Here is a 26,093-nt window from a genome sequence, read left to right on the forward strand (position 1 = left end):
GGCCCGTCGGCCCGTTCTCCATAAACCTCGGCCGAACAGCAGAAGGAGAGAGGCCGGTTGATGAACGAACGGGCTGAAAAAGGAGGCTGATATCGGGGGAAGAAGAAAGAAGGTGCGTGCACGAAGCGCTGGACTCTCCACACACAATACCCTCGGGTGCGCGTCCGTGTGCGCACTTCACTTCTTCGCAGCCTCCTTGAGATAAAGCAACCGTAATACCTACGGTTTCTTTCTCTCTCTCGCTCTTTCTCTCTCTTTCTCTTTCTTTCTCTCTCTCCCCCCTCTCTCTCTCCTTCTCTCTCTTTCTCTACTCTTCTCTGCTCGTTCACCTCCACCCTCGTCACTTCAATCTCCTCCACAACGTGCAGGTTTTTCTTCATCGTTTTTTCTGTTCCCCGCGCCCATGGCGGGATAGGTTCGTCAAGGGGCGGTAGAATTTCGTATGAGAATGTTAATTGCATCATTTCGCGCCGGCCGGGCTGGGGTTGAAACCACATTGACGCGGAATAGGATATTTCCGATGAATAATTCGACGGTGTTGTTGAATCGCGAACGCGTGCCGAGCGATGTCCTCGAGGTAGCTTGAGTGATAGTGAGTTTGATACTTTGGGGATGAGGATCGTTTGGGGTATACGAAACCTGTACGGGGAAAGTTAACTTTACACACTCTGAAAGTGTTTCGTTAGAAATATGCAACGGCTTCTGATGAGATACAGATATGTTTTGAAATCGACGTAATGAGAAATGATGTACAGGTTAAGGATAAAGTTTTTTTTGTTTGAACTTTTTGCATGTTGATGTATTCTACGAAGATTCATATAAATATTAAAATGTATGATTTTGTGTGCATAAAATCAAGTGGAAAAAGTTTTCTGCTTAAAAATCTGCGGATTAATTCGTCAGCCTGTAAATAATAATATTTTATAATATGTAACCTTTAAAGGAAACAAATTTTCGACAAACGTGTCCCTTTTCCTTCCCACAAACATTGGTAATAATAAATTAGCTTGCATAATCGTAGTTGCGAAAGAAATCAATGTACAACGGTTCCATTTTAGAATTTTACAAAAGGTTCAAGGAGACACATAAATATTAATAATGACCCGCAAGATCGTAATCTTCTATCTGAGACACAGAGAAACGTTATATAAAACACTGCTAACTATCGCCTATAAATCAGGATATCCTAAAACCAGTAGGTTTCCCGGCAATGAATCGAAATCGACGCGAGCTCAATAAAAAATCTCCGAAAAGTCGCGCTACGACAGAAGTCAACACACGAGTCGGCTCCATTTAATCGCGCGGCTCGATCTGCCATCGTAAAGCGGGACCCGATCCCATGAAGAACTCGATCGTCGTAATTAATTTCACGGATAGCCGCGCGCGGCCGCTCCACACTCCTCTGTATGAAGCTGTGGTTGCAATCGGACGGCTAGTTTGTATTTCTCTGATAGGCACCATGTAAAATTGATTTATCCAATTACTGAAGTGTGGAATTTTCTGCAAATTTAAATTGTTCTAAATATAATAAGAAAAACAGAATTACAGTAGAAAAAGATTTTTCTTGGTAAACATCATGGCAAATACGCTTTGAATATTTCATATATTTTTGTATCGCGTGCATTCTGTGCAATCTTGCATCTTCACATTTCCGATAAATGCTTAAGAACTTCGAGTTCTAATTGTTAATAAGGACTCCAAGTTCACTGGCAGCTGTATGTTATCGACAATTGAATATTCTAAATGATAATATATCATCGAATCAACTATTACATTCGAATCGTCGTCAATAATACATAATCCGATTATACTTTACTCAACTGTAATCCAGTGAGACTACTTACATTATCTCTAGGAACATTTAATCGTTCCATTCGTGTGTGCATCCAATGTAACCATACCCTAAAGCGATCAGGTCCGAGGATCAGTCCCCAGCGATGGAGAAACCATCAGCGAACGACTACGGGAAATTTATGCTCCCCCCAGGGAAATCCCATGAAAAATTCGGCTTGGTGGGCGTGCTGGGCATGGAACGAGTAGTGTATATAAAACGATCGTCCGATTTTCGACAGACACGACCCCGTCTCGCGCGCGTCGCGTCGCGTCGGTCCCCGTGCGTACCGGTATACCATACGACGCGAGAAAAAGCGAAAGAAAGGAGGAGGAATCGGGGAGAAAGAACGAGAAAGGGAGGAGAGCTGGCCAAATCGTAAATAAGAAGGCGATTGTCCTTTTAAGCGGCATGGGGCCCCGGCGATCGGGTGGGGGCAGCCCTTCGGGAAAGGGGCCCCCGCTGATTGTCCCTAAAGAATGGTAGCCGCATGACGGCCCCATTGTTCGAGTGCCGGTACCTGTATTCCCGTAACACGTGCACGTGTGTGCGTGCGTGTGGCCGCACCACGGACCTACACACGCGCACGTCCCACGAAGGATCCCTTTTCTGGTCCCCTCTGCGCGAGGGATAAGGAGAGCCCGACTCCGTGTATTCGCGTATCGCGTCCCGTTTCTGCTTTCCTCTTTCCTCCCGCAGCAGAGGACCTCTTCGGTTTTCTACCGGCGATCCCTGTCGCTTTTTCTTGTGATGCCTTCAAACCTGCACGCGGAGCTAGGCGCAACAAGACGATCGGCACGCGAGACAACCTGTTGATTGTCTTATACCTGTTGCGCGGCAGAGGTTCGCTGCCATATTTGCGGAGGATCGCGAGAGGATTTCCCGTCGACGAATGGCTTTTCTGGTGGGTTTTGGACGGATGATTGTGGGCGAAATTTTCGTGCAATCGTTGGAAGGTTGTAGGGTGTTGTATTGGGCGGAATTCTGTTGGAAACTTTTGTTTTGTAGTTTGTGTTAATATTATGGTTTTTAAATGTAGTGTAAGTTTGTGATTTATTTTATTATATTTGCTTGTATTGCAAATTATATTTTTGCTCATTATTTACGAGTTTCAAAAAGATATCTCAATTGTAGTTTTATATAAGCATACAATTACTTCATTTTCAATCGAGAACTGACGTTCCGAAGTTTATAGATAAGCACAGGATCTCTGAAGCCTTTCATCACTGCAACCATACAATTTATTATCCATATTAAATTCAAATCCATTAAATCACCATCCCCTAATCAACTAAATCACCCCGATAGGAATCGATCTTCATAAACCACCAAACGATCACGCCTCCCCGAGCAACGAGCAGTTGACAATCCTCGGGCTTGCTCGGATTTTAAAGCGCGCATCGCCGTCCCGAACGGCCGGAGGGTTAAGGTGTTATTTATCCGAAACGGTAACCGATCGTTATCCACCTCTCGATCGGGGCGACTTTGATTTGACGCGAGTTAGAGCCACCTGTTGAATGCCGCGCACCTGTTGCCGCATCTCCCCGTGCTTTCGCGTTCCGGCCCCTCCCCGTGGGGGGAGTCCGCTCGCTTTTCTCGGCGCCGTCGATCTCTAATTGCAGACCTGCCGATTCTACGTGTAATTTAGCCAGTTTGTGCGGCCGAATATGCTTCTCGTTTTTTCTTTCCTTTGGAGGGACGCCGAGCCACCGTTTCTGAAGATGGCGTGTTACAAAGTAACCCTCGATCGATCCGGCTACTTGTTGATTGTTTTGCGGGTATACCTGTTGCACAAAGGGTCCGTGCTTCTCCCGTTACACGCACGGTACGCCTCGGAGGAGTCTCTCCGATCTCCTCCCTTGGCATCAAAGAGGATAGAAGAATCCTCCAGCAAGCTATTATCCCGATCTCGTTGCTCCACGTATGCATACTTTTCGTTTCGTTTTGAATAAACGAACATGTTTGCACTCGAAATTTATAATGTCCGCGGTAGAAGGAGCGAGAGAGGTTAACGAGATTGTAGAAAGTGTCTCTGAGACGATCGTCCACCGGAGTTTATTTATAGAAGACTCGCTGGGCCCCATTGAAACGGCGTCTGGAGAATCTCTCGTCGCGCGTGATTCGTTTCCGAGCTGTTATGATATACTCAGCTGCGTGATCGAGCGAGCTTTTCACTCGCGTCCCGTGCGGGACGCACTCGAAACACCCAAAAGACATCCCCGCCGGTGTTCTGTGGACGCTGCGTCCTCCCATTCCCAAGGATATCCTCAAATTAGACACTTCGGGAGCGTTCGGCGTATACATTATTCATGATCCCTCAACGGGGTTCGCATAAATTTCGTGGCGAGAGTTTTCGAAGCATCTTTCCGGAGGAAGCGAGAAGCGTAGAGTAGCTCTGTCGCTTGTGCCTCCGAGCCGTTGCCGGTCGATTAAGCGCGCGGTTTAACAGAATCATTAAAGGTAAACACGATCGATGGAGGTGACAGCGACATTCGCTGATACGGCTAATTCACATTCCTCCGAAGCGATGAAACGAGGGCTATAAACGTACAAAAATGTTGGAAGCCCTGGATAAGACACTTGAAGTGTTTCCTGTGAAGAGGAACGGCAGACTGATCTCCCTAATATATTGCTGGAATTTGGGCAGATGTTTCAGCTTGCCAAATTACAAAATGAATTTGTTTTTTAAAAGGTTCAATGTGGATACCTTTTAAGTAGAAGGAGTAGTGGAGATGAATAGGATTGTTATACCATTGTAGGACTGAGTGATAGAAGGAGAATATATTTAGTAGAAGCTGTAATTATCTAAACATTATCGAAACACTGTTATCGAAAGAGAAAGTAAAGAAACATCCGCAATTCGGTTTCGTAACGATAGGGTTGAGGGTTGAGTTGATTTAACAGAACATCAAACTCGTTCAGTGAACGCATTTTCTTAATAAAGATCTTAACTGCGTTTAAAGTGGTTAAAATAAAAATACTTAAGAGAAGTTAAAGAAGACTCTGAAATTTCAATCCTCATTTGTATTGCTTCCGAAATAAATCAATTCAGTAATACTTCAGCAAAGGAGGACATCCTTTTAAACGAAGATTTCTCAGGCCAACCTAGAAAAAGAGTGTGCATTAAATAACAAAATCGTTAAAGATAGGCACGATCAAGGAACAGAACAGCGAGCTCAGCAATATCCCCTGGTATATTCGCTAATTCGCATTCCTCGGGAGTGATGGAACGACGCGCTGCTGCAGGAACGATGGAAAAGTGGATCCGGTTTGGTAACGATAGGGTTGATCGCGAGTTTCGTGCCTCGTACCCTAAAACGTCCCTCAATCGCGATCGAGGGAACCGAAAGAGGGGAGGTGCATTAAGGGTCCGTGGCGCGCGGCCTCGGCGCCCGGATCTCGCCCCCTCCCCCCTTTTCCCCAGTCTCTACTCGTCCCGTTTGGACCCGTCATTAACCGGGGACCCTTCTCTTGGTGAAGCCATTACCCATTCAAATTACGCTTATCGGTGGGTTCTCTCTCGAGTACATGCACCTTTTAAGGTCCCAGAAAACGGACGAAGAAGGCGGAGGGAGTCTAGACGGGATCGGGAAAAAGAGAAGAGAGGAGAGATGAGTATTAAGGCCCAGCCCCGTGTGTACAAATCGCCGCGATGTGCATTATTGCTGTGTCCGCCTCGTGTTGCTCGTGGACAACAACCTGCCAGATAACGTTCCACTTCTGAGCCACCCCTGCGCCGAGACGTCTCTTGTGAATTATTTGTCCCGTTGCTCTATCTACGTTGCCAAAGTGCTCTCGAACGTTTCCTGTTCGAATGTCTGGACTCTGTGATACACTTCTTTCGATGGGTGTTGAGGTTGTGGTTGTGGATAGATGTATTAATTGATGAGTAAAATAGTATTTGTCTTCTGCGCTATATTAAATGATTTGAATTTGTGATTAACAGTAAGACTACTGAGCATACAATAAGCAAAACGATATTACAATTTATTTAATAATTTCTGAGGAATATATCTGTATCTTTTTAATAATTGTAAACGTAGAAATCTGTGATTGATCATTTCGATTCATTTGGTACTTCTAGTGATAAAAATATCGTCTAAGATTCACTAGTTCTTTATTGTTCAAATAGTGTGAATATTCTTCGTTTAAACTTGAGAAAGATGACTAAAAGTGGCAGTGAAAGAATGTAATTGAAGAGTAATTCGAAAAGTGTTATAACGATGCGAACTTGTATTCACTTTACCGAGAATCATGGGAATAGATGAAATTCAGGTTTCATGGAAACAAGACGGTGAATCGATCGGAACGATGCACGCGTTGGATCGTGGAATTGTTATGGCATACGGGTTTCTAAGGGCCCTCTAATCATTGCCTCCTTACCGGCTGTTCGGGAATTCTAACAAGCGTGCGATGAATTTTAAGACCGTCCCATTGGTTCGTTAAAGGTCTAACGAGGGGCGAATCGCGTTGCAATAATTACTCCTTACATGGTCATGAATGCGCGCCGGTTGTCTTGCCCGCGAGATGGATAGCGATCGATGTCCATTTGTAAAGTAGTGCTAATCCGCTAATAAGCCGAGCGCTGTATTGCAATTGTTTTCCACGCTGACTTCGTTCCTTTTCTCGGTTATGCGACCGACTTCTGTGACGCACTATACCCAGTTAATTGATGAATTGTTGAGCCGCTCTTACGTAAATCACATCACTTTTTCTGAATGTTATCAATCGAACACTGTTACCATAAAAGGCTTATTTATAAGTAAACTATCACAGAAACCTTGTTAAAAAGTATTTCATTAATTAATAACATCAAGTTCCTTAAGATTATTTTATGAAGATATTAGAATTAAATGCTCTCAGATTTATTCTGGCTACAGAAACATTTACATTTCCTTAACCTTTCGCACTTCAAGCATTTAAAGGGTATACCTTCATTGACGGTTAACTCCAAACAATTTCTTCTTAACGTTCCGCGTTACATGCAATGACCACAACAAAATCGAGTTCGTTATATTACAATTTAAATTGCAGATTTTATACTTTTATGACAAAGTACAAGTGGTAACGTAAAATAAATCCTGATTCTGCATAAAGACCTGCAGTCTAGTAGTCATAATGCAAATACTAAGTATCTAATCAGTACCATGCATTTTACGTAATCCTTAAAGTATAAATATATCGTTTTGAAACTCTTTAAATAAATACAGAAAAAATGTAAAAATCGGGTATCCATTGATCAGCCAAATCCACGTCCAGTCAGTATCATAGCGGCTACTGATTCGTTTGGCGACAGGTGTATATCCGCGGCCCGATATACCACGTGGCCCGAATAATTATCGCGTTCCGGCAGCAGCGCACTTATGGGCGACGGACAAATAATTTTTCCATGGGGCACCCCCGTGGCGTGCTCGTGGCCACCCGGTGCCGGCCATGGTTTTTGGTGGGGAGGCACGGGCCGCTGTTAACCTTCCTTCCCGCTACATGGGCCCCAGGCCGAGGGCCAGTGTCTCTCAGCCGTGATCCTTCGTGCACACTTCCGAAATTCGAGGGCAAGGTCACACCATATGGTGAAACGGGACACGTCACTTCCGTGTAGAATGTTTTCTTTTCTCCCGGGAAAGGACTCGCCCCTTACTTGAGAAACGAACACACGGTACCCCGCTTTCTTCCACCGTCTCCTTCTTTTTGATCTTTGGAAATGAACTGGCTAGACTTTCTCCTCGCTTGAAAAGCGTACGCTAGTCGGCTCGATTTGTACAGTAACTTTTTCCTTGGAGTTTAGTTTCTTGATTTGTTGTTGGTATACCTGTTGTTCAATTCCGGTTCTTAGTTCATTTAAATAATTGGTTTGTTTCTTCTTATATAAAAGCGTAACTGTTATGATTGATTTGAAGAAATGCTGAAGATTTTGTTTTTAGTTGTTATAGATTCTGTTACTTTGAGTACATTAAAGTATTTAGAACATAGAATTTTTTAATGCAAAATTAAAAACATTGGATAACTTATAGCCAGAATATATTTTCTGTGAATCTATAATTTTCTAATCAATAATAAGGATATTACAAAGAAGTTTACTAAATATTCTGTCATTACTGATCAAACAATGAAGCAACAGTCCAATTAAATTAATAACACAATTATTTTTTCGTCTCAGTCCCAACACTACATTTACAAAACTCTTCGCATTAAATATCACGCTTCGTAAACTTCATATGTGAACAATTTATGCCGACTCTAATGCGATTACATAAAAACTTTCCCAAAAACAACAACACAAACCCATACAATCAATCTCTTCAAATCCGTCGTTAGCAACATAAAAACGTGCATCAAAACTCCAAATGCATCTAACGCTCACCGTCTCGACTCCCCGTCCACCCATTTATTATATTCACTCCAGAATCCTTGTCGGATCTACGGTACAGATCTCTCCGTGCCGCAGCAACGCCGCTTTCGTTTCACGAGTCGATCGGCTGTCCCGATAGAGCAGGTGTCCCGCGAATAATTATCGCGATCCTTAAAAGCCTCTAACGCCTTCCCCGTCCCCTTCCCTCATTCCTTGAAGACCAACGGTGCGGTGGAACGCGGGATTTTCTCGCGACGCTTCTAATGATACCCTTTTTTCGCGCTTGGCCGGTGAAACGTCGCTCGAGCGTGAAAGCAGGAAGTCGATCGGGATTCCTCGGGCCGTCGCAGAGCCGTCGGTTGAGCGCCGCTGCGCCCGACACACTCGGCGGCATGAGAATTTTCCCACAGTCCCCACCACATGGCCTGCGGCCGACGCACACCCGCTCTCGCGACGTTGCCACACCTCTGCCCGGCTGAGAGGCACTGTGTTGCCTGCTCGTGAACTGAGGGTAATGGTGATGGGCAGAGGGGAGGAGAGAGAAGGACAGACAGAGAGAGCGAGGGAGAGAGAGATGGAGAAAGGATGGTCGGCGGGAAAGAGAAAGAGAAAGAGAGAGAGAGAGATTTGAGAAAGGAAGGAGTGAATGAGGATCGGCGAAGGTGGGAGGGGATGGGGGTGGATCAGTGACAGAGGAAAGGAGAAAAGGTGAGGCTGAGAAAGGAGTGTGCGAAAGGGTTTGTGTATATGTGTACGATTGGGAGATTGTACGGTAAATAGAGAAACAGAGACCGAATTCTGGCTCGGAGAAAGGTGAAAGAAAAGAAACATATGGGGATATTAAGACGGGACGGCTTTGTGCGATTGGAAATGGTGAAGGGATTTTCTGGGTGTCTTGGAAAGGCAAAGTGAAAAATGGACGCTCGTCATAGTTGAGTAGATATGATTATTTTGAAATGCATTGTATTAGTATTGTTTGAATATATTTTAATTAAGCGAATTTAATCATGAGAATTTATTACGAAGTTTTCCAGGTATCGGAGTGATTGAATTATCAGATTTTTAAATAAATCTTTAAAGTTATTAATGTTTCATATAATTTTCAAGGAGAAATAGATAAAGATCTTCATCTAGAACAAAAAGTTTCATCAGAAGAAATTAAATCACTTCAAGCTTGTAATTACTAGAATAAAAAGAGAACGATCTACTGATATTTGGTTGTTTAACTAATTAAACTATTTATTGGCAAGTTTCTGTTCTAGATTCAAAAATGTAACATAATATAATGATATTCATTCTCAAATGATTAGTGTCAAACCCGACAAGCAACACCGTAATGTGCAAAGGCTTGCGAACCGCTAAATCAGGATTTCCCTAGGAAACAGTGGTATTATGTTACAGATCGGAAGGGCCGCTTCCTAGTTCCCCGCGCGTAGGAAACATCACGATATCCTCGTGGTAACGAAGCCGGAGCTGTGCGCCGCGCGACGAAGGGTTTCCACCGTTTTTTTTCCTCCGACGTGAGAACGCCGTCCTCCCATTTTCCTTTTCCCCGCGCGGCGGACAGGTCGAAATCCTTGAATTCCGCTAAAACGATCGGAACAGGTCTGCACGGCGAGCGGGTGGCTAGCATCGGTCGATCTCTTCCTTTTTCTTTCCCCTTCGTCTCCCTTGTTCAGAGTCTTCGGTTCCTTCCAGAAGGTGAATGAAATCATTCCGCGTACCTCGAACTGCGGACTAATTGCTAGCGCTTTACAGGATTCCCGAAATTCCAGTCCGAGGCGTTCGACCTTGCCGGTCAGACAGCGAGCATCCTCCGCGAAGGAGCAGGAATCCTCGCGTTCCCATGATTACGTCGTCGCGCGGACTCGAAAACGGTGCGTTCGGGTTTTTGCGATGGCGCGCGTTCGTTAGACAAAAATTACGGAATCGTGAGCGTAATTGACCGTGTCTAGTCGGATTATAGTCTTTGACCTATAACAGCGGTTCGTAGCCGAAAAGAAGGGAAGGGGATGAAAGGGGAGGCCAATGGCTCGCTATCACGTTCGTTGTCCGGTTATTTTCGTACTGTAAAAAGTATGTTGTATATTTTAATATTTGTTAATATTCATTAATATCAGTTTAAGAGAAAATAATCTGAACAATTTTTAGCGTAAGTAGACATAACAAACATTGAGAGATAAAATAACATGAAAACAATTGTAGCTGGATGATGTATAAGCTTCACTTATCAAAAAACTCTAATAGATAAAAATTAGAGAGAATTAATGAAATAGAATAAATGGAACACTAGTTATATATATAGGAATAAAAATTGGACAAGATGTTAAAAGTAGAGTTTACTATCTTGGCCTGGAAACAATGCATATGACAAATTTTGTATAGGCAGAAATATGTTTTTTAAGACAACTCCAGTTTACTAGAATAATCATTTTATAATTCACGATTCAATAAAAGAACATTGACACAGAGTGCATCAGACATGTTTTATATCATTTTTCCAAAACACGTTATATACACAGGCAGGGAGTCAATGTTAGCAGAGTTAGGGTATACTCGAGACTGTGTTTCGTAGCGCCGAAAAGAGGAGCCAGAGAAAACGAACAGAGTACGTAGAATTTATACCGGTGTTCCGCTCGTTACGGCCCTGCATCTGTAACGAAGTAACGGATACGTATCCTTCGTCGAATAGGGCCCGCGCGCGCGAGCAAAAGAGTACACTCTTCAGCAGTGATGCACAACCTTTTGCGTATTAAGGGCTGCACGCAGCATCATGCATTAGTCGCAACAGCGAACGTTCATTCAATCTCACAAACAACCATTAAACCAAAAAATAATAATAAAAGGAAAAATACACAGGGTGAGTCGAAATCCCTAATACAAATGAAGTTAAAGACACGGTACAGCTCAAAATAAGACAAAAAACTTTTAATGGAATTCTATTGGAATCTTCGTTTTCGCTAGAAATGTAATTAAAATGGCATCAGTAAGTACTCAACACATAATGTCGAAGAGTTCTGTGAATGAAAGAAATAGTAAACAGACTGCACAAATTTGAAAGAAGGGTGCACGCGGGTTGTGCATCACTGCTCTTCAGCAACCCTGCATCTATTCGCACGCACACGACCGTTCTTGATCGTTTCGATCTGGGGTGGAGGCTCATGAACAATTGCAATTATGGGCCTTCGGCCGAGTTGATTTATAAGTGGAGTCATTCCCTCTCTCCTGCCCGTCGCACCCGCACGGCCCAACGGCCCCGCGTAATCTCGCTCTCCCGGCACGGGTTTGTCCCTTTCGTTTCGGCGGCCGCGAACAACGGTCCAGAAACTCATCCTCATGGCTTTCCTCCGACGCTTCGCTCGGCGTGATATCTCGCAACGCGCCTAGGGGCAAAGCGGATTCCGGGAAGAGGCAAGATAGTTCCTTAGGGAAATTAGGTGCTCGTTGCTGGTGGGGATGATGAGGATTAAATGTTTGCAGTTGAGAGGCGAGTCTTGGTCGCCATTTGGTTTGATGAAGCAACATGATAAAGTTTGATGTTTGATACTAAATTTCATAAGAATTATGTAATTATAGATGATACATTAAAATTACAGTTATGTTCTTTGCTTTAACCACAAAACTACCGAACAGTTAAATTGAGTCCTTGAGATTTCTTTATAGAAACTCGAAGAGTGCATCTCTTGAGACTTTAATTGATTTATAATTCAATTTTCATGGCGCTGAATTGATTTCTTTAATAACTTCTCACAGAAACATTTATCTTTTTAATAATTACAAAAAGAAGACATCAGGAATGGGTAATTTTGAACTGTCTGGTAATTTTAGTGTTAAAAGTTCTAAAAAGTTCTATCTACGTTAAACTATATATTCACGTGTACACCTTTCAGTGTAATTATTTATTTACACTTCATAATACAGACATCTCATTGAAAAAGAGCAATTATACCTTTTGCTCAACTGAATTCCTAGCGAAACACAAAGAAGTGTTTGACCAAATAATTGATATTTGAGAATATGTATTTCCATTATATTCATACGTTCATTGTTAATCTTACGCAATAAAACATTAAAACAGATTGTCGTCATGAACAAAATTACAATGCAACGTGATATAACATCGGAGCCGCACGATCTCCTGCTAGAGGTAGAAAGTCGGTTACATTTTTGTGAAACGCGCTGCAGCCGCGTTTTTAAACGCATTCCATTTACGTGGCACAATGGAAACGGGAGAGAAACAACGAGCGGCAACGGCGGTGAAGAAAAGGCTCGCAAATATCGAACGCGCGACGAATGGTCCAGCAAATACGCGTATTTTTCAGGGGAGGAGTCCCGCTATTGTCCTCTATCGATATTAACGGCAATCGATTCGCCCCGGATCCGTAGCGGCGCTCGTCGGTCTCTCGTCCCTCGGTTTCTTGTTCCCTCACCGCCGCCGCTGAACATGAATAGCCGCAGTTTTTCGTCCCGCTTCAGGAATTTTCTTTCTTGCGAGGTCCCGCGGGGAGAAAATGAAGCGACGGTCAATATTACGTTGATTATACAACGTTTTTTTTTGTTCGATCATTTTATAAGGATCCTCTATAGTTCTCTGCGTACCATTTGCCACCGTACGTCTCGCTGCAGATACGTATCCTTAACTGTGTTTCATTTGAGAACATAATCTTCGCGTGTTTCTAAAAAGATACATGTTTGATAGAAATGATTTAAAAACAACTTAAGAATTCAGCTGGAGAAACGAACGTTATGTTAATAAATGTTGTCAATTAAAATTATTAATAACACTTGTAAAGATGATGTGTTATATTATTTTATATCGTAATTAATGTAATATTTTAGTGAAGTGAACATTAATATTCGATTAAACGATATTCACATTTTATCATTGAAAATATATATTAAATTTTAATATAGTTTCTATTGGTGACTCAATAATCACTGTCAACAAAATAAAACTTCTCTATAAATTTACAATTAATCAAACAGTACTTCCTGTAAATAACTATAGAACTCTATATTCATACTTCCTTATCAAACATTCGCACCGACACATGAGAACGCGCCAATGAGTCGAATGCCTTAAGAAGCTTGCGGAAGATTGATTTAAAGCCGACAGCCGAAAAAAAAGATTGAAGAGAAAGGCAAAGTATACACGGTGCGCGTTGCCAAAACGCTCACGCGTAAAAGTGTAAGGCCGGGCGTAAAAGTCGCACTCCAGAAAGTATTATAATCTGGATTTTATGACTGAAAAGTCACACGGTAGCACGTAAACTGGCGGTAGAGAGGGAGAAAGAGAGGCAGACCCCTGTAATCCGGTAACTCAAGACGGAAAACCTCGTTGAAATTCCAGTTTCGAATCTCCGCCGAAATTCGGACTGGAAGCCCCTCGGAGCATTACCATCTGTTGCCTCGCGAAATCGGTTTCGGTGGCGATTCCAAAGGAACATTCTCCCGCCGAGCAGAGAAAAAAGAAGGTAACGTCCGAGAAGGCGTAAAGAACTCGTGTACTCGGTTGATACGAATGTTTGCGATGTCCAACTCCCTTAGGCTCGATATTCACTATTGGTTCGTTCAATAAATCGCGTGCAGAAAAAGAAATGTTAGCTATGTACATAAACAGTGAAGTATTTACTACAAACAGTATTTACTGAATTTTCTGATAAATAAGCTTTAAATTGAACGGAAACTAATTTTCAAGATAAAATTGGAATTTCTATTTCCTCGATCGTATCCTTGTACCGGAACTGTTTAGTTAAAAGTTCGACTGTAAAATTATTTCTTAGAACAGACCGAAATCCCCCGTGTTCTATTCTTCAGCGAGATAATGGCGCACGAGAAGCGGCTGATTTACTTTTGCATCAGTTTAATATTAATGTTACCGTCCCTCTGTATACAGCCCGGTATAATAACGTCGTGGCCGACGTTGTACATATGTACACTGTTGCCCATAATTATTCGAACGACTTTAAACGTTCGAACGATCGTATACTACCGTGAAAAAATAAAACTTCATCATATGGGAAACTTATATATGGATTGAAATACAGTGCAATATACTTTGTTTTATAATTATTCATTAGTTCTTATATAAAAGCGGCAAATTATATACTACTCTTTTAATTATCACATTAAAAAGTGTTTTATGTTTACTAAGATAAATCCAGTAATTAAGATGTAAAATTGTATCATAAAAGATGAATAATCACAATCCAGTTATAATTAAAATTTAAATTTTAATAATAATTTTAAAGATTTCAGATTTATTTATCAATTTTGTGTATTCTTTATTTTATCACTGTTATATTACAATGAATCAAATTATAACAATATCACTTAGATCAAAATCTTTATCATTATTTTTCAATATTATTATGAATTAAACGATTCGATACAATAATTAAGTTACTTTATAAATATATCAATGATAACATTTGTTGTATGAGTAGGAACCATAAAATTTCTATGTAATTGTAACAAAATAACCTTAGAAATTAAATTATTCCAACAATGGCGCAAAACGTTTGCAATTATGTTTTAAAAAAGAGTAGAAGTATAAATTCACTGTCGTTCGAATAATTATGAGCCGCACTATAGAACAGAGGGTTTTCTTTTTCACCGCGAAATTCTAACTCATGTCAGCGAGACGTGTATTCTGTGTGCCTCGCGAACGAGTCCGGGGATACATAGGAAGTTTAGTTAACCGCTCTATCGAGCATAAATTATGCGCGCCATTAGAGTTGGTAACTATGGTTCACGGGCGAGTATGCATCGCTGGACGGCAACTGATACCGATAGATAAAGGCGGAAGGAAAGTGAACGGGGAGGGTTGAAATCGCGAAACATTACCCGGATTTCCGTGTTCGGTTTTGCTCGAACACTAAACAATGCGCAGGACACGATAATAACATGAAAATTATTTTTAGTCGCAAAGAACATTAACAGGCTGTTAGTGTAAATTTAGTTTCATAATGTTATTTATAAAGAACCAATTGCGATGAATGTTTATATAACAATACTTTTCCGGTTATTTTACATTGTGTAATGTTTCGAAATCAACGATATTGGAGATTACATTATTTAAGTAAAACTACTTTCTATGTAGCTTTTCCAGAGTTAAGCTTAGACTGTTTTTATTTATACTTTTTTTTTAATTGTAATTTTTAACCTTCCTTTACTTAATAAAATTCCTTACTGTATTTACTTATGTATTACAAAATGATTCATTGTTATTATCTAATTTAACATATGCAGTCTCTGTCACAAATATCAATTCTCAAGTTCAAAAAGGGTATATTCTATTTTAAGAATAACACATAGAAACTTTGCTCCGTTTTTAGAGGTTCCATCATTTAATCACGCAATTACCTGCGCGTACATAAAAAATATTCTTTACGAGCACGAATCCATATTGCGCGAAGTATATTTAGTGTACAGTCTTGTCTCATCAAAATTTCTTCGTTTCTTCATCCAAGGTTTTTGCCTCGCCGAGGAGATATTAAACCCTCGAGCGCGCTCCGCAGTCATATTATTCGCTCGACTTGCAAATAATCCTCCGTCACGCCACGTCGATCTTACCAGTCTCCTAGCCCCGCTTCTTATCTATGCACCAGTTTTTGCCAAGTTTCGCAGTGCCATGGCGGTTTTCGTTTTAATTAAAGGGTATCCTGTTTTTCGCATCCTCGTCGGCGATTTTTCTTTGAATATTCCCGCGCCCGAAGTGTTAGGATTTTGTTCCGCAGGACACGGTGTTTCGGCGAATTGCTGAAGGGGAGTCGTTCATTTGCTTACCACGGTCGATGGAAGTAGATCGACGCCGACGTTGTCAATTTCACGGTTATCGAGCGCTATTGGTTTATTGCCACTCGTTTTTCTTCTGGATCTTTCCATCCGAACATAAATCTGACGAACAATAAACTCTCGGGACTACAAACTCGCTTTAATATCAGTTTTCTCAATTTCTTTTGTAATTAATACATTACAGACCCAAGAGTTTCTTGCCAATTAATTCTTGCAACCATTCATTTCCTTTGCGTTGAATATTCTTATGTTGTTTTTGATTTGTTTAAAATTAAACTTCATTCTCGTATTACGTACTCAATTACAAGGAATATTTTAAAATTATATCCACATTCAAAATATTTATTACTTAGAAATTTTTCTTTGTTAATTTTCTACACTGTTTTATAATGATGAATTTTAAATTTCATTGCTGCATTCGCATTTTGGGTCATCAAAATGGTTCCTAAACGAACTTAATATTTAAATCGGCGTGTAAGTTCCATTTTACTTAAGAGATCGAAAATTTTTTGTTAATTATATATGTTCAGTGTTAAACACTTATACTAGATAGTGCTACAAATTGAGATTAGTTCTTCAAAAAACCATGACTTGCTGTTTACTTGTGGCGGAGCCTTTCATGGACCAACTCGGTATAACAATTCCTTTTTTTTCCTGTGAGCGAAGAACATACAAAGCGTACACGGGTTTGTGGCGGGGTAATGAGTTCTCTTTACGACCGTAACGATCATCAATATCATCGAAATGGAGGGGGATCGTCGGCTCCTCCTCCTTATGTTCCTTGCTTTCGCGATTCTCCGTTTGTCTTTCGATTCTCTTCCCCTTTGATAGAAGATCATATCTAAATCATGTTGCGCGGCCCGCCTCTTAAAGCGCATACGATGCTCCAATACGAATCCCGGAGTATAAATTAATTTCTCAGGTACGATGTTAATTTTGTCGGGGGAGGGACCACACCTGAACAGATATTTTCGTGTTTTAAGAATGCTTTTTATTGTTTGATCTATTCATGTACAAGTGTCGAAACATAAAACCTTAAGATGTAATGTATGGTTCAAATATTCAGGATGTATATAGAATTTTTAGTCTACAATTTGTTTACACGTTGCTCAAATCGTTAAAAACTGTTTCTAAACTGTTTTTAAATCACTTTTATTTTCTGTTTTGCGACAAACTTCCACTCGTTCATCTTGTTACACAGATAAATTGATCAGCTACTATTAAATTAGAATTCATTCAATTTACTTAATTCATCGACTAAATAATTATTTTTGACAATTATGTTGCGACAAAGTGACTACTTTGAACGCAATCATGGTAACATTATTATAATACAAATCAAATTAGGATTTGAAATTCAGGCGATTAAATATAAAATCGTTTAACAATCGAAATTTAAATTTAAACATTTTTCTAAATGACGATATGTTTTTTAACTGTTCCAGGTTTCCGTGGCGATCAGTGCGAGGAGAATATCGACGACTGTCCAGGACATCTCTGTCAAAATGGCGCGACATGCGTGGACAGGGTGAACGAGTACTCTTGCCTCTGTCCGCCGTCGTACACAGGCACGCAGTGCGAGCTGGACGTGGACGAATGCTCGGTGCGGCCGTCGCTGTGCCACAACGGTGCCACATGCACCAATTCTCCCGGAAGTTACTCGTGCATCTGCGTGAACGGCTGGTCTGGTCCGGATTGCAGCGTGAACATCGACGATTGCGCTGGCGCGGCTTGCTTCAATGGCGCTACCTGCATCGATCGTGTTGGCAGCTTTTATTGTCAGTGCACCTACGGAAAGACCGGTGAGTTTATCTCGATCGTTCTCAAAATTTATCGATAACCCGCGATTCCCCCTCGAATCAACTTCTCGCTCACCTTGAATCCACTACAGAGTATATTTATGCGTTCCATTTCTCGCAAGACTGTAACCATTAATCGATTCGATTCCCTTGAAAATTCACCAAATCGGTTAACCGATAATGCATCCCACTTATTATGCCAATAAAACATAATGCCCGAACATTTCATTCCACTGGGAAAAATGCAGAACGCGTTTCAAATAAATTATCTCAACCTCGATTTCGGGACGTTTTATCGAATTGTCTGCTAATTGGTTACTTAAAGCAGTATATCTTGTATCGCCAACAGACTTCATTCCTTCATTAGTCGTTACTTCCATAAAGAAGAGTATCCCTCGAATAAATTATTCCAATAAATTATTCAACGAAACAAAGATACTCGAACAAAAACAAATTACCCTTACAACAATGCAATTTACTAGCAATCATTATCATCGTCGAACGAACTACCCAAACAAAAATCTCTTCAACAAATCATCATACACATCAGTTCTAAACGATTCAAGCCACACTGAATCCCCAGCAAGAATCCATTCAATCCAAATAATTACCTTGCGCAAAAAGAACATTAATCCCAATCGATTCGAGTAACGTCCAATTTCGAGTAAAAGTCCTTCCAAAAATCTGTGTCCTACAAAGCCGATCGTTTCACGGAATCCGAGTGATTACCGGGGAGAACGGAGGATGCGTTCGGTAACAAGACTCTCGCAGCTCGATTCGTGTCGGCATTATGCATCGCCGGTGGAATTGACAAGCGGAGTGCATCTGCACGTGCAACAATATGACGCAGCTTCCCCGCGGACGTGCGCGCGCGCGCGGCCCTCCCCCGGAATCCCGGGATTCCGGAGGCGCGCACCAGGCTAGCCTTATACACCGTGCGGCGACCTTGAGGACTGAAAACGAGTTTCTGTCCTTACTTTCCTACCCGAGGTCGAAGCAGACGGTTTTCAGATCGATCGCTCGGACAGCGATCGCCAAATACAGGCATCCTTCTTCTTCTGTCTCGGCATTACTGCGATTCCTGCGATACCCCTCCGCCTCCTCAGGCTGACCGGAGAAGAACGACTTTTTCCAGGGCGCAAGCTCGGGAAATCTTAAATGAAGGAATTCGCGCCGCGCTTTGCGCCCGAGACTCGCTGTGCGGATTCTTCGGGAGACTTCAACGCGTGGTATGCTCTGCCCGGCCGGTCTTGTTCTTGAGAATTTTATTATCGGAGCGTTCGGTGTTAACGCATTCGTAAGCGTATATAATTTGGTAATTTATAGTTGGATACTGCGAGGTTGTACTATTCAAGTGGGTTTCGAGTGTATTCGAAAAATCTGTAATGGAATTATGTTATTGATGCTTAAGTAGAATTGAAATAATATTGAATTACGTGATCGGCATTCTCTTAGAGGAAATAGAAATATCGTAGGACTGCGTTACGTGAATTCAGTTGAAGAATTTTGGGTGACGTAGGACTAAGTTACCAGTTTCGAATGTAACATTTTAACTATCGGAAGTCAATCTTTAAAGGCCCAGTATTTTTTGACAATATAGTGGTTTCCTTCGATGATAGGAAAGGAGGGAAATGAATTGGTTACTTTTTATATTTTAGAAAAGCGCATCCATTATTTGGCAATTTGCATTTATATTTAATAGTACGATGTATATATTATAATAACGTTGTTTTACACTGATTGAGTACGAATTATTAATTCAATGTTCAATCAATTTTCGTTTTGCAATATTTCAACATACATTTTACCTTCCTTTGTAGTCACGGACGGGTGTATGTATTCCTGATTGAGTATGCAATAAAGGCGTATCGGTAACTGTATTAAAGTACCTATTAAATGCTAGTAGCGATTAGAATGTAACTGTAAATACATAAAACATCATTGCACTAGTAACCGTTACTGCACGTTTGAATGAAGAATGGAATGAAAGACAAAACAAGCTCGCCATGTCTTATTGCACAACAGTCTATATCGAATTGACATTAATTATCTAATTTTGTTTAAAGTACGCAGCACCAGTTAATTTTTCTTTTCGCGTGAAATGTTATCTCTATGATGATTTCGTGAAGAGAGCTTGTGTAATGCCGATCGTAACACGTCGAACCATAAAACAGTTTTAACAATGCCCATAGGGTTAACGGATTTGCAATACGCACGTAGGCATAATGATGGTATCTCGCGGCCAGAGCTGAAGCCGCTTCTTGTACGTACGAACGCGGTTACAGTTAGTCGCGGGTGTAATCGCGCATCTGCGTGCTTGTTTACTCTAGTTTATATACCGACATCCAACACGTCGTTCCGTTATTGAGAACCGTGTATCGAGGTTCAAATGTCAATGGCCAACGGCGGATACATTTTTCATGATGCTGCTGCTCCTGCTTTAATTACCGAGAAGAAATACAAGATATCGTGTTCTAAATATATACAAGTAATATAATGTTACTTTCTTGTTTTCAACTTCTTAACGCTTCACGAGTTAAACTTTCTAATGTATCAAACGAAAGCCTTCTTTTCTGTTGAATGTTGTCGATCAGAAACTTAGAGAAATAGAGAAGTTCATTTTTATATTTTGAAATTTTTTCGATTTTTCTCTTTTACTCGCAAGTTTTGGATAACTTCAGAAACTAAAATTGTCGAAGACAATCATTTTTTTATGTTTCTTTTCGTATTGAAAATTAAAGCTTTTAAAGTTAACAATTGGAAATTCAGAATTCATCTTGTTTAGCGGTGGACTACAAATATCAAGAATCAACTGTATTCGAGTTAAATAACTTAAACACTTGCAACATACTTTAACTCTATATAAGAAAGAAATAATCTCTCGTAACCAAAGCAAAACTCAGTTATTATCCAGTTTGACGTAACACACGCTACAATTATTGTTTTACAAAAATTACTCCTCGAAGAAATAACCACGGCGAGACCCAGAAATCCGCTTCGTAGCGTCTACCCTGGAAAATTCTTTGCGGAATTCCTCGAATTTCCTCGCGGGGTTCGCTGCGGGGAGCAATTAGACCGGCCTGAAGCAAACCCACCGGTATCCCGTGTAATTTACTGAATGCGAATGGACGAACGCGAGTCGCTGGGATTTGTCACCATTCTCTATGCGTCGCGTGTCTTCTACGATTCTCTCGAGCGCGAAACGCGCTCTGACCGGGCTCTACGCGTTGCCGAGCGATACAGGCCTTAATGATGTCCATCTTTGGCGGCCGCCGCCGTGTTTGGCGTTCGCCGATCGACACTTTCCGTCCTAGAAACGTTCGCAATCCGCGGCTCCCTCGAAACGGCGCGGTGGATCGTTCCAGTCGGATTTTTCCGTTTCGAGAACAATCGAAGGATAAATATCTTCGGTTTTCCGTTTTCCAGGACTGTTGTGCCACCTCGACGATGCATGCACTTCGAACCCATGCCACGAGGGCGCGATCTGTGACACCAGCCCCATCAACGGATCATTTACTTGTTCATGCGCGACCGGTTACAAGGGGGTGGACTGCTCGGAGGACATCGATGAGTGCGAGCAGGGTGAGTACGATTTTCATCATTTTTTTTTTAAGAATTCAAATGAAACTGTTATTATATAAATATTGTCAGTTTGTTAAACTTTTGATCTATTGTGGTTATATCCGGACGTAATTCTGACTTTGAGTTTTATCCCTTTGCACTCGTATGTCATGCTAGAGATAACAATATAAATTTGATATAGAACGTTGGAAATTGTTTTAGAAAGTACTACACTTTAAAAGATCATAAAGATTAAATCTTATTGTAATAATATAAAATAAAATAAATATAAAACGTTGATTTCTACTACTGTAAATTACTATAATTCATTTCCCTAAAAATAAATACAAGTTTACGAGTACAAAGCGTTAATATATAAAATTGAAGCTGCAAATTTAAGTATTTAGGTAATGAGAAACTGACACGTGGTTTTTTTATTTTATAGTAACAGTAAGTAACAATTGTGGGTTTTGTATGCAGATATATGTGGGAGAGAAGTTTTAGTTAATACATTGTACTCTGTAACAGTTTTCTTAGTGAAAGAAATATTAGTCATAAAATTACTTTTTCACGAATAATTGAAAATTTTAACAGTGTCATTCGACTTCTGGTTTTTAAATTCTTTGAACGTTGGACATATTTAGCACCGATAGTGATTGATTTAAATTTGAGTCCATTGATTGAGATCTTTCACCACTAAACATATTTTCGTAAACAAGAATTAGAATGTTCTAAAAAGATTGTGAATATTTTACTTCGTTTTAACTCTTTAGTGATGATCGTTGAGATTCTCGAGATTCTACACAAGAACCCATTCTCAATTCTAAAATCATTAGGGAAAGGCTTGCAGAAGTTAATTAATTAGTAGATTCTATTGACTGTCATTCTTGAAGAAAATGATCCTGTAAAACACAATCAATTATTACTGTGAATAAATTAAGAGATTGTTTAACTTACGTCTTAAAATTAGTCTCGCTCCAAAGCGAAAACAACATGCCAACGCCTCACGACGCCTCTGCAGGTATAGTTATTAATGATTCGGTCGACCAGACGATGATTTGTCTCATCTTGTTCGATGATGATTTTGCGCATGAGCGAACCACAGATGTATATCTTAGAGAAAACATCTCATCAGTTTTATCTCATGATGCCACTGGTTCATTCTTACATTAAAGCACGTCTTTGATGTAACAAATAACAACTATCGTACACTATTATGTTCATCAGAAAATTCGGAATGTTCAAAGAAAAGTATATTATAAAAATATCTTCAAGTTCTATTAACTACAAATGCTAACTATTGACATTAATAAAGCAAATGAAATGACAAATTCAATTTCAAATTTACATTACATCTACTCATAATTATTCTAAATTCCTTTTCAAATGCGCTCATTTATGTAAACATTTATAATAATCGAATTCAAACGAAAACTGCGTTTTTAAAGTTGAATCCAAATAAGTTACTAGAACTTACAAGAATTTTTATACTTTTTATTTCGAATATGATAATTTCATTCTCACGAAATGTACTCGAAAAGCATCGAGAGATCGAGAACAGTCGATAATAGTTAGATTGATGTTCACAATCTTGCGAGTAAGCCCCCATGGTTCAGGCAAATTGAAATCCCACACGTGGTACGACTATCGGCAGACGAGAACCTATCGATCGCGATCGATTAACTCGATCCTGGACACGGTTCATTCATTCCCCGTGGCTTCGCGATGTTGCTGCTCTCCCGTTATTGCGGTTGTCGCCGATCGTGATTGATCCATCATGAACAAAGAATTCGTGATCGTTGTGTCGCTGGAATCCTGATCGAATGCATCTGACTGTGGAATGATGTATCGCAGATCGCAATTGCAGAAATATGCAATTCATTGGGATCGTGCACGATACAGGCTGATCCCATTATAATGGTAAATACCATTTCAGTTCCTCCGGTAAGCTATGCCTAGTGTAAATTTTATTCAATATTTCATAACCATGATCATTATAAAATTAGCGTTATTATCTATTGAATAATTATTCCTCTCAATTTTAAAGTGCCTCATATTCATATAAATTTATAGTTTTCCAAATGAATTCAAACATACTAAACCCAAATAAACATCGTTTCCTTTATCCTTTATTCTTCTTTCCAAAAGAAATACGCAATATTACGCGAACTTTGCTAAAATTCTAGATTCCCTTCCAATTCGTTTCAAACGAAATTACACAGTACAAAAGATACCTCTAAACCTTAGAACAAAAACATATCTCAAATTATTGACCCGTGGCATCAATATAAACGCACAAAATTCGCGATCCACTCGCCAAACACGCCGCTTACCCCATTTAACGGTCGGTAATCAGACGCGGAACTTTCCGGATAACACGTCAATAAAATTTCGTGGAATTCCGAGCGGCAAAGTTTTATGGCGTTTTTCAACGGCGGGTCAAGACACGATACCCGCGGAGGATGCAGCAGCGGCCAGCAACCAGCAGCTCTTTCCAAACACTTCGGATCTCTGGTTCGCGATCTCGTTCTCAAAGCATTCCACACGAACACCTGTAGGGTGCACTGCACCTTAATAAGTATCCCGGGCGTCTTCTTCTTCTTATTTCCATTTCGTATCTGCAGGCAAACTTGTCATTCGTAGGCCCTCGCTGCCCTTCTCCCCCCACCCTGCATCCGTGGTCGAGTTACCCAGACGCGATTGGAAGTCTCGATACGAAGTATCAAGGCAAGTCCCCTCTGCCAGTACAGCGATGATTATTAATAATTCCAGCCGGGATAATTGATGGTCCATCCGGGATTTATGTATCGGGCTGAGCGGTTACACGGCGATACCGATCAATCGACAGTTGTCCCGGGAGTACTCCGTCGCCGGCCCTTTGAGTCGTATCGGAACACACTCGCGTCTGACTGGACGCGTTAGAATTGAATATGTATATTGAATGGCTTTAAGATACCCTTTAATCTGAATACTCCGGTGTCTCAATACCTGTTATCACGAGGGAAGCTTGTGAACGCTACCATTTGATTCTTTATTATACGAATATTATGGCTGATCGTTTGAGTACCCATGAAATTGGTGCTACTAACCATTGAGAGTTTTTGGAGTTATTAAAACCCTGTGATCCGAATGTTTTTGGGTTTTGGTTCCGGTGCATTAATGTTGACTGATACAGAAACAGTTGAGCACTTCTAAGATAGCTTTTTCCGTTTTTTTTTAAAATTCTTTTGTATTGTTTGATTGTTTCAAATGTTACCATAATTTGTTGGTAATTTAGACTATTCGATATTTCTCTATCTTTTATTTTAGGAGGTTTCAAGGTTAAAATTCGAAATCGAAAAATATTTGAGATATACCGAATACTTCTATGTACGTGGTACGATTATGTCACAAATAAGTATAGTGGAAACTGATCAAACATGTAATTAAACCTAAATACCTAGATACAGCATATTCCGAAGGACTCCACAGATTATCACATTCTAAAATCGATAGTGCCCTGTAAACTTGCGAACATTCTCAAAAATATCAGATGAAACAGTCTCATTCCGCGCTCTCATATTCTTCCAATCACTTCCAATATTACACGTCACCAACAATAAAACACTATCTCATACGGCAAGCGGTGCGTACAATCACCGTATTCAAACATCTGTCCGACTGCCCGTTTCGCAGTGTCGAGATAAATCGGCGGGGCCGGAAATCGGCGCGTTCTACCACGAAACGGTAGAAATTCAGCGTTCGTTCCGCGCAGGCACGCGGTTAATGGGTTCGCAATTAACTTGCTGTACGGTTGGTAGTTGCTGTTTAATTAATAGTCGTATGGGGAATCGTGCGCAGCATGGTGCCCACACACCTCGGTGATTTCCCTGACAGACACATGCGCACAGCGCCGCGGGTTTATCGCGGCGCATTATCAGCCGGGCATTCGATTTATGATATTACACGGCGCAGAACGCGCTGTCAATCCACGCCGGGGCACCGTTGACATGGAAAATAAGGAGAAAACGCGACGGCACCGGTCGTGCTCGATCACCCGTGAACCGGGAAAAATGGTAATGGTCACGGGCAACGGGGTAAGGGGGGTAGAGGAATCACCGTTAACGCAAAAGGAAATCGATCCGGGACTGCGGGCCGCGGAACGGAAAAACTACCCGGCTATAGGCTCCTCATTTTTCTTACTTAATCCTCTCCTTTAATATCGGCGGTTCGCTTTCTTGCGAAACCGAGCACCGCTCCTCGTACTTGTATTCCCCGCACGGACGATACAATTTACATTTCTGAGAACCGCGAAACGACTTGCGTAAGGAAAATTGTTGTCTTCGCTTGTACTGTATTTTTTTTAAATAGTATTTTCATTCCGTTAGTTTTAATTCGTGAGTTTTATGTGCATTTTTATTCTCTGATAAATAATATGTTGGCCGAGAATTTAACTATTTTAGTGCCTTCTGTATATGACGTTTTCGAATGAGAATATTAGTAGCTTTAACAAAAATGCTTTGATAATAGATGTTTATTTAAACATTAACATTCGTTTTCTCGCGACGGAAATTAGTATGTACATTGCGATGCTGTACGAAGCAAATTATCATTGGAAAGATTCTACTACAGTTCTAAATTTGTTGAAATATTTTTATAATACGAAGAAATGCTAGCACTGGAGTAGGATTACAAATTAACCTGTATTACAGTTGAAACTATTTTCCTTAGGGTTACACGTAACTATGCTGAAGCTAACTGCACATTAAATCATTCG

The 26,093-nt window shown here is 40.8% G+C and overlaps 1 protein-coding gene across 3 annotated transcripts in view; it reads left to right on the plus strand.

Annotated features, from left to right (window-relative positions):
* The window catches only part of N (neurogenic locus Notch protein), a 336,265-nt gene that overhangs the window by 190,572 nt on the left and 119,600 nt on the right, over positions 1-26,093 (plus strand). For all 3 annotated transcript variants that reach the window (XM_076371906.1, XM_076371907.1, XM_076371908.1), the window contains 2 exons: positions 17,423-17,779; positions 21,203-21,358. In XM_076371906.1, coding sequence (XP_076228021.1) covers positions 17,423-17,779; positions 21,203-21,358 — 513 coding nt within the window. The remainder of the gene's footprint in view (positions 1-17,422; positions 17,780-21,202; positions 21,359-26,093) is intronic.

This window comes from Nomia melanderi, chromosome 11, assembly GCF_051020985.1.
Source record: "Nomia melanderi isolate GNS246 chromosome 11, iyNomMela1, whole genome shotgun sequence".
Taxonomy (NCBI): domain Eukaryota; kingdom Metazoa; phylum Arthropoda; class Insecta; order Hymenoptera; family Halictidae; genus Nomia; species Nomia melanderi.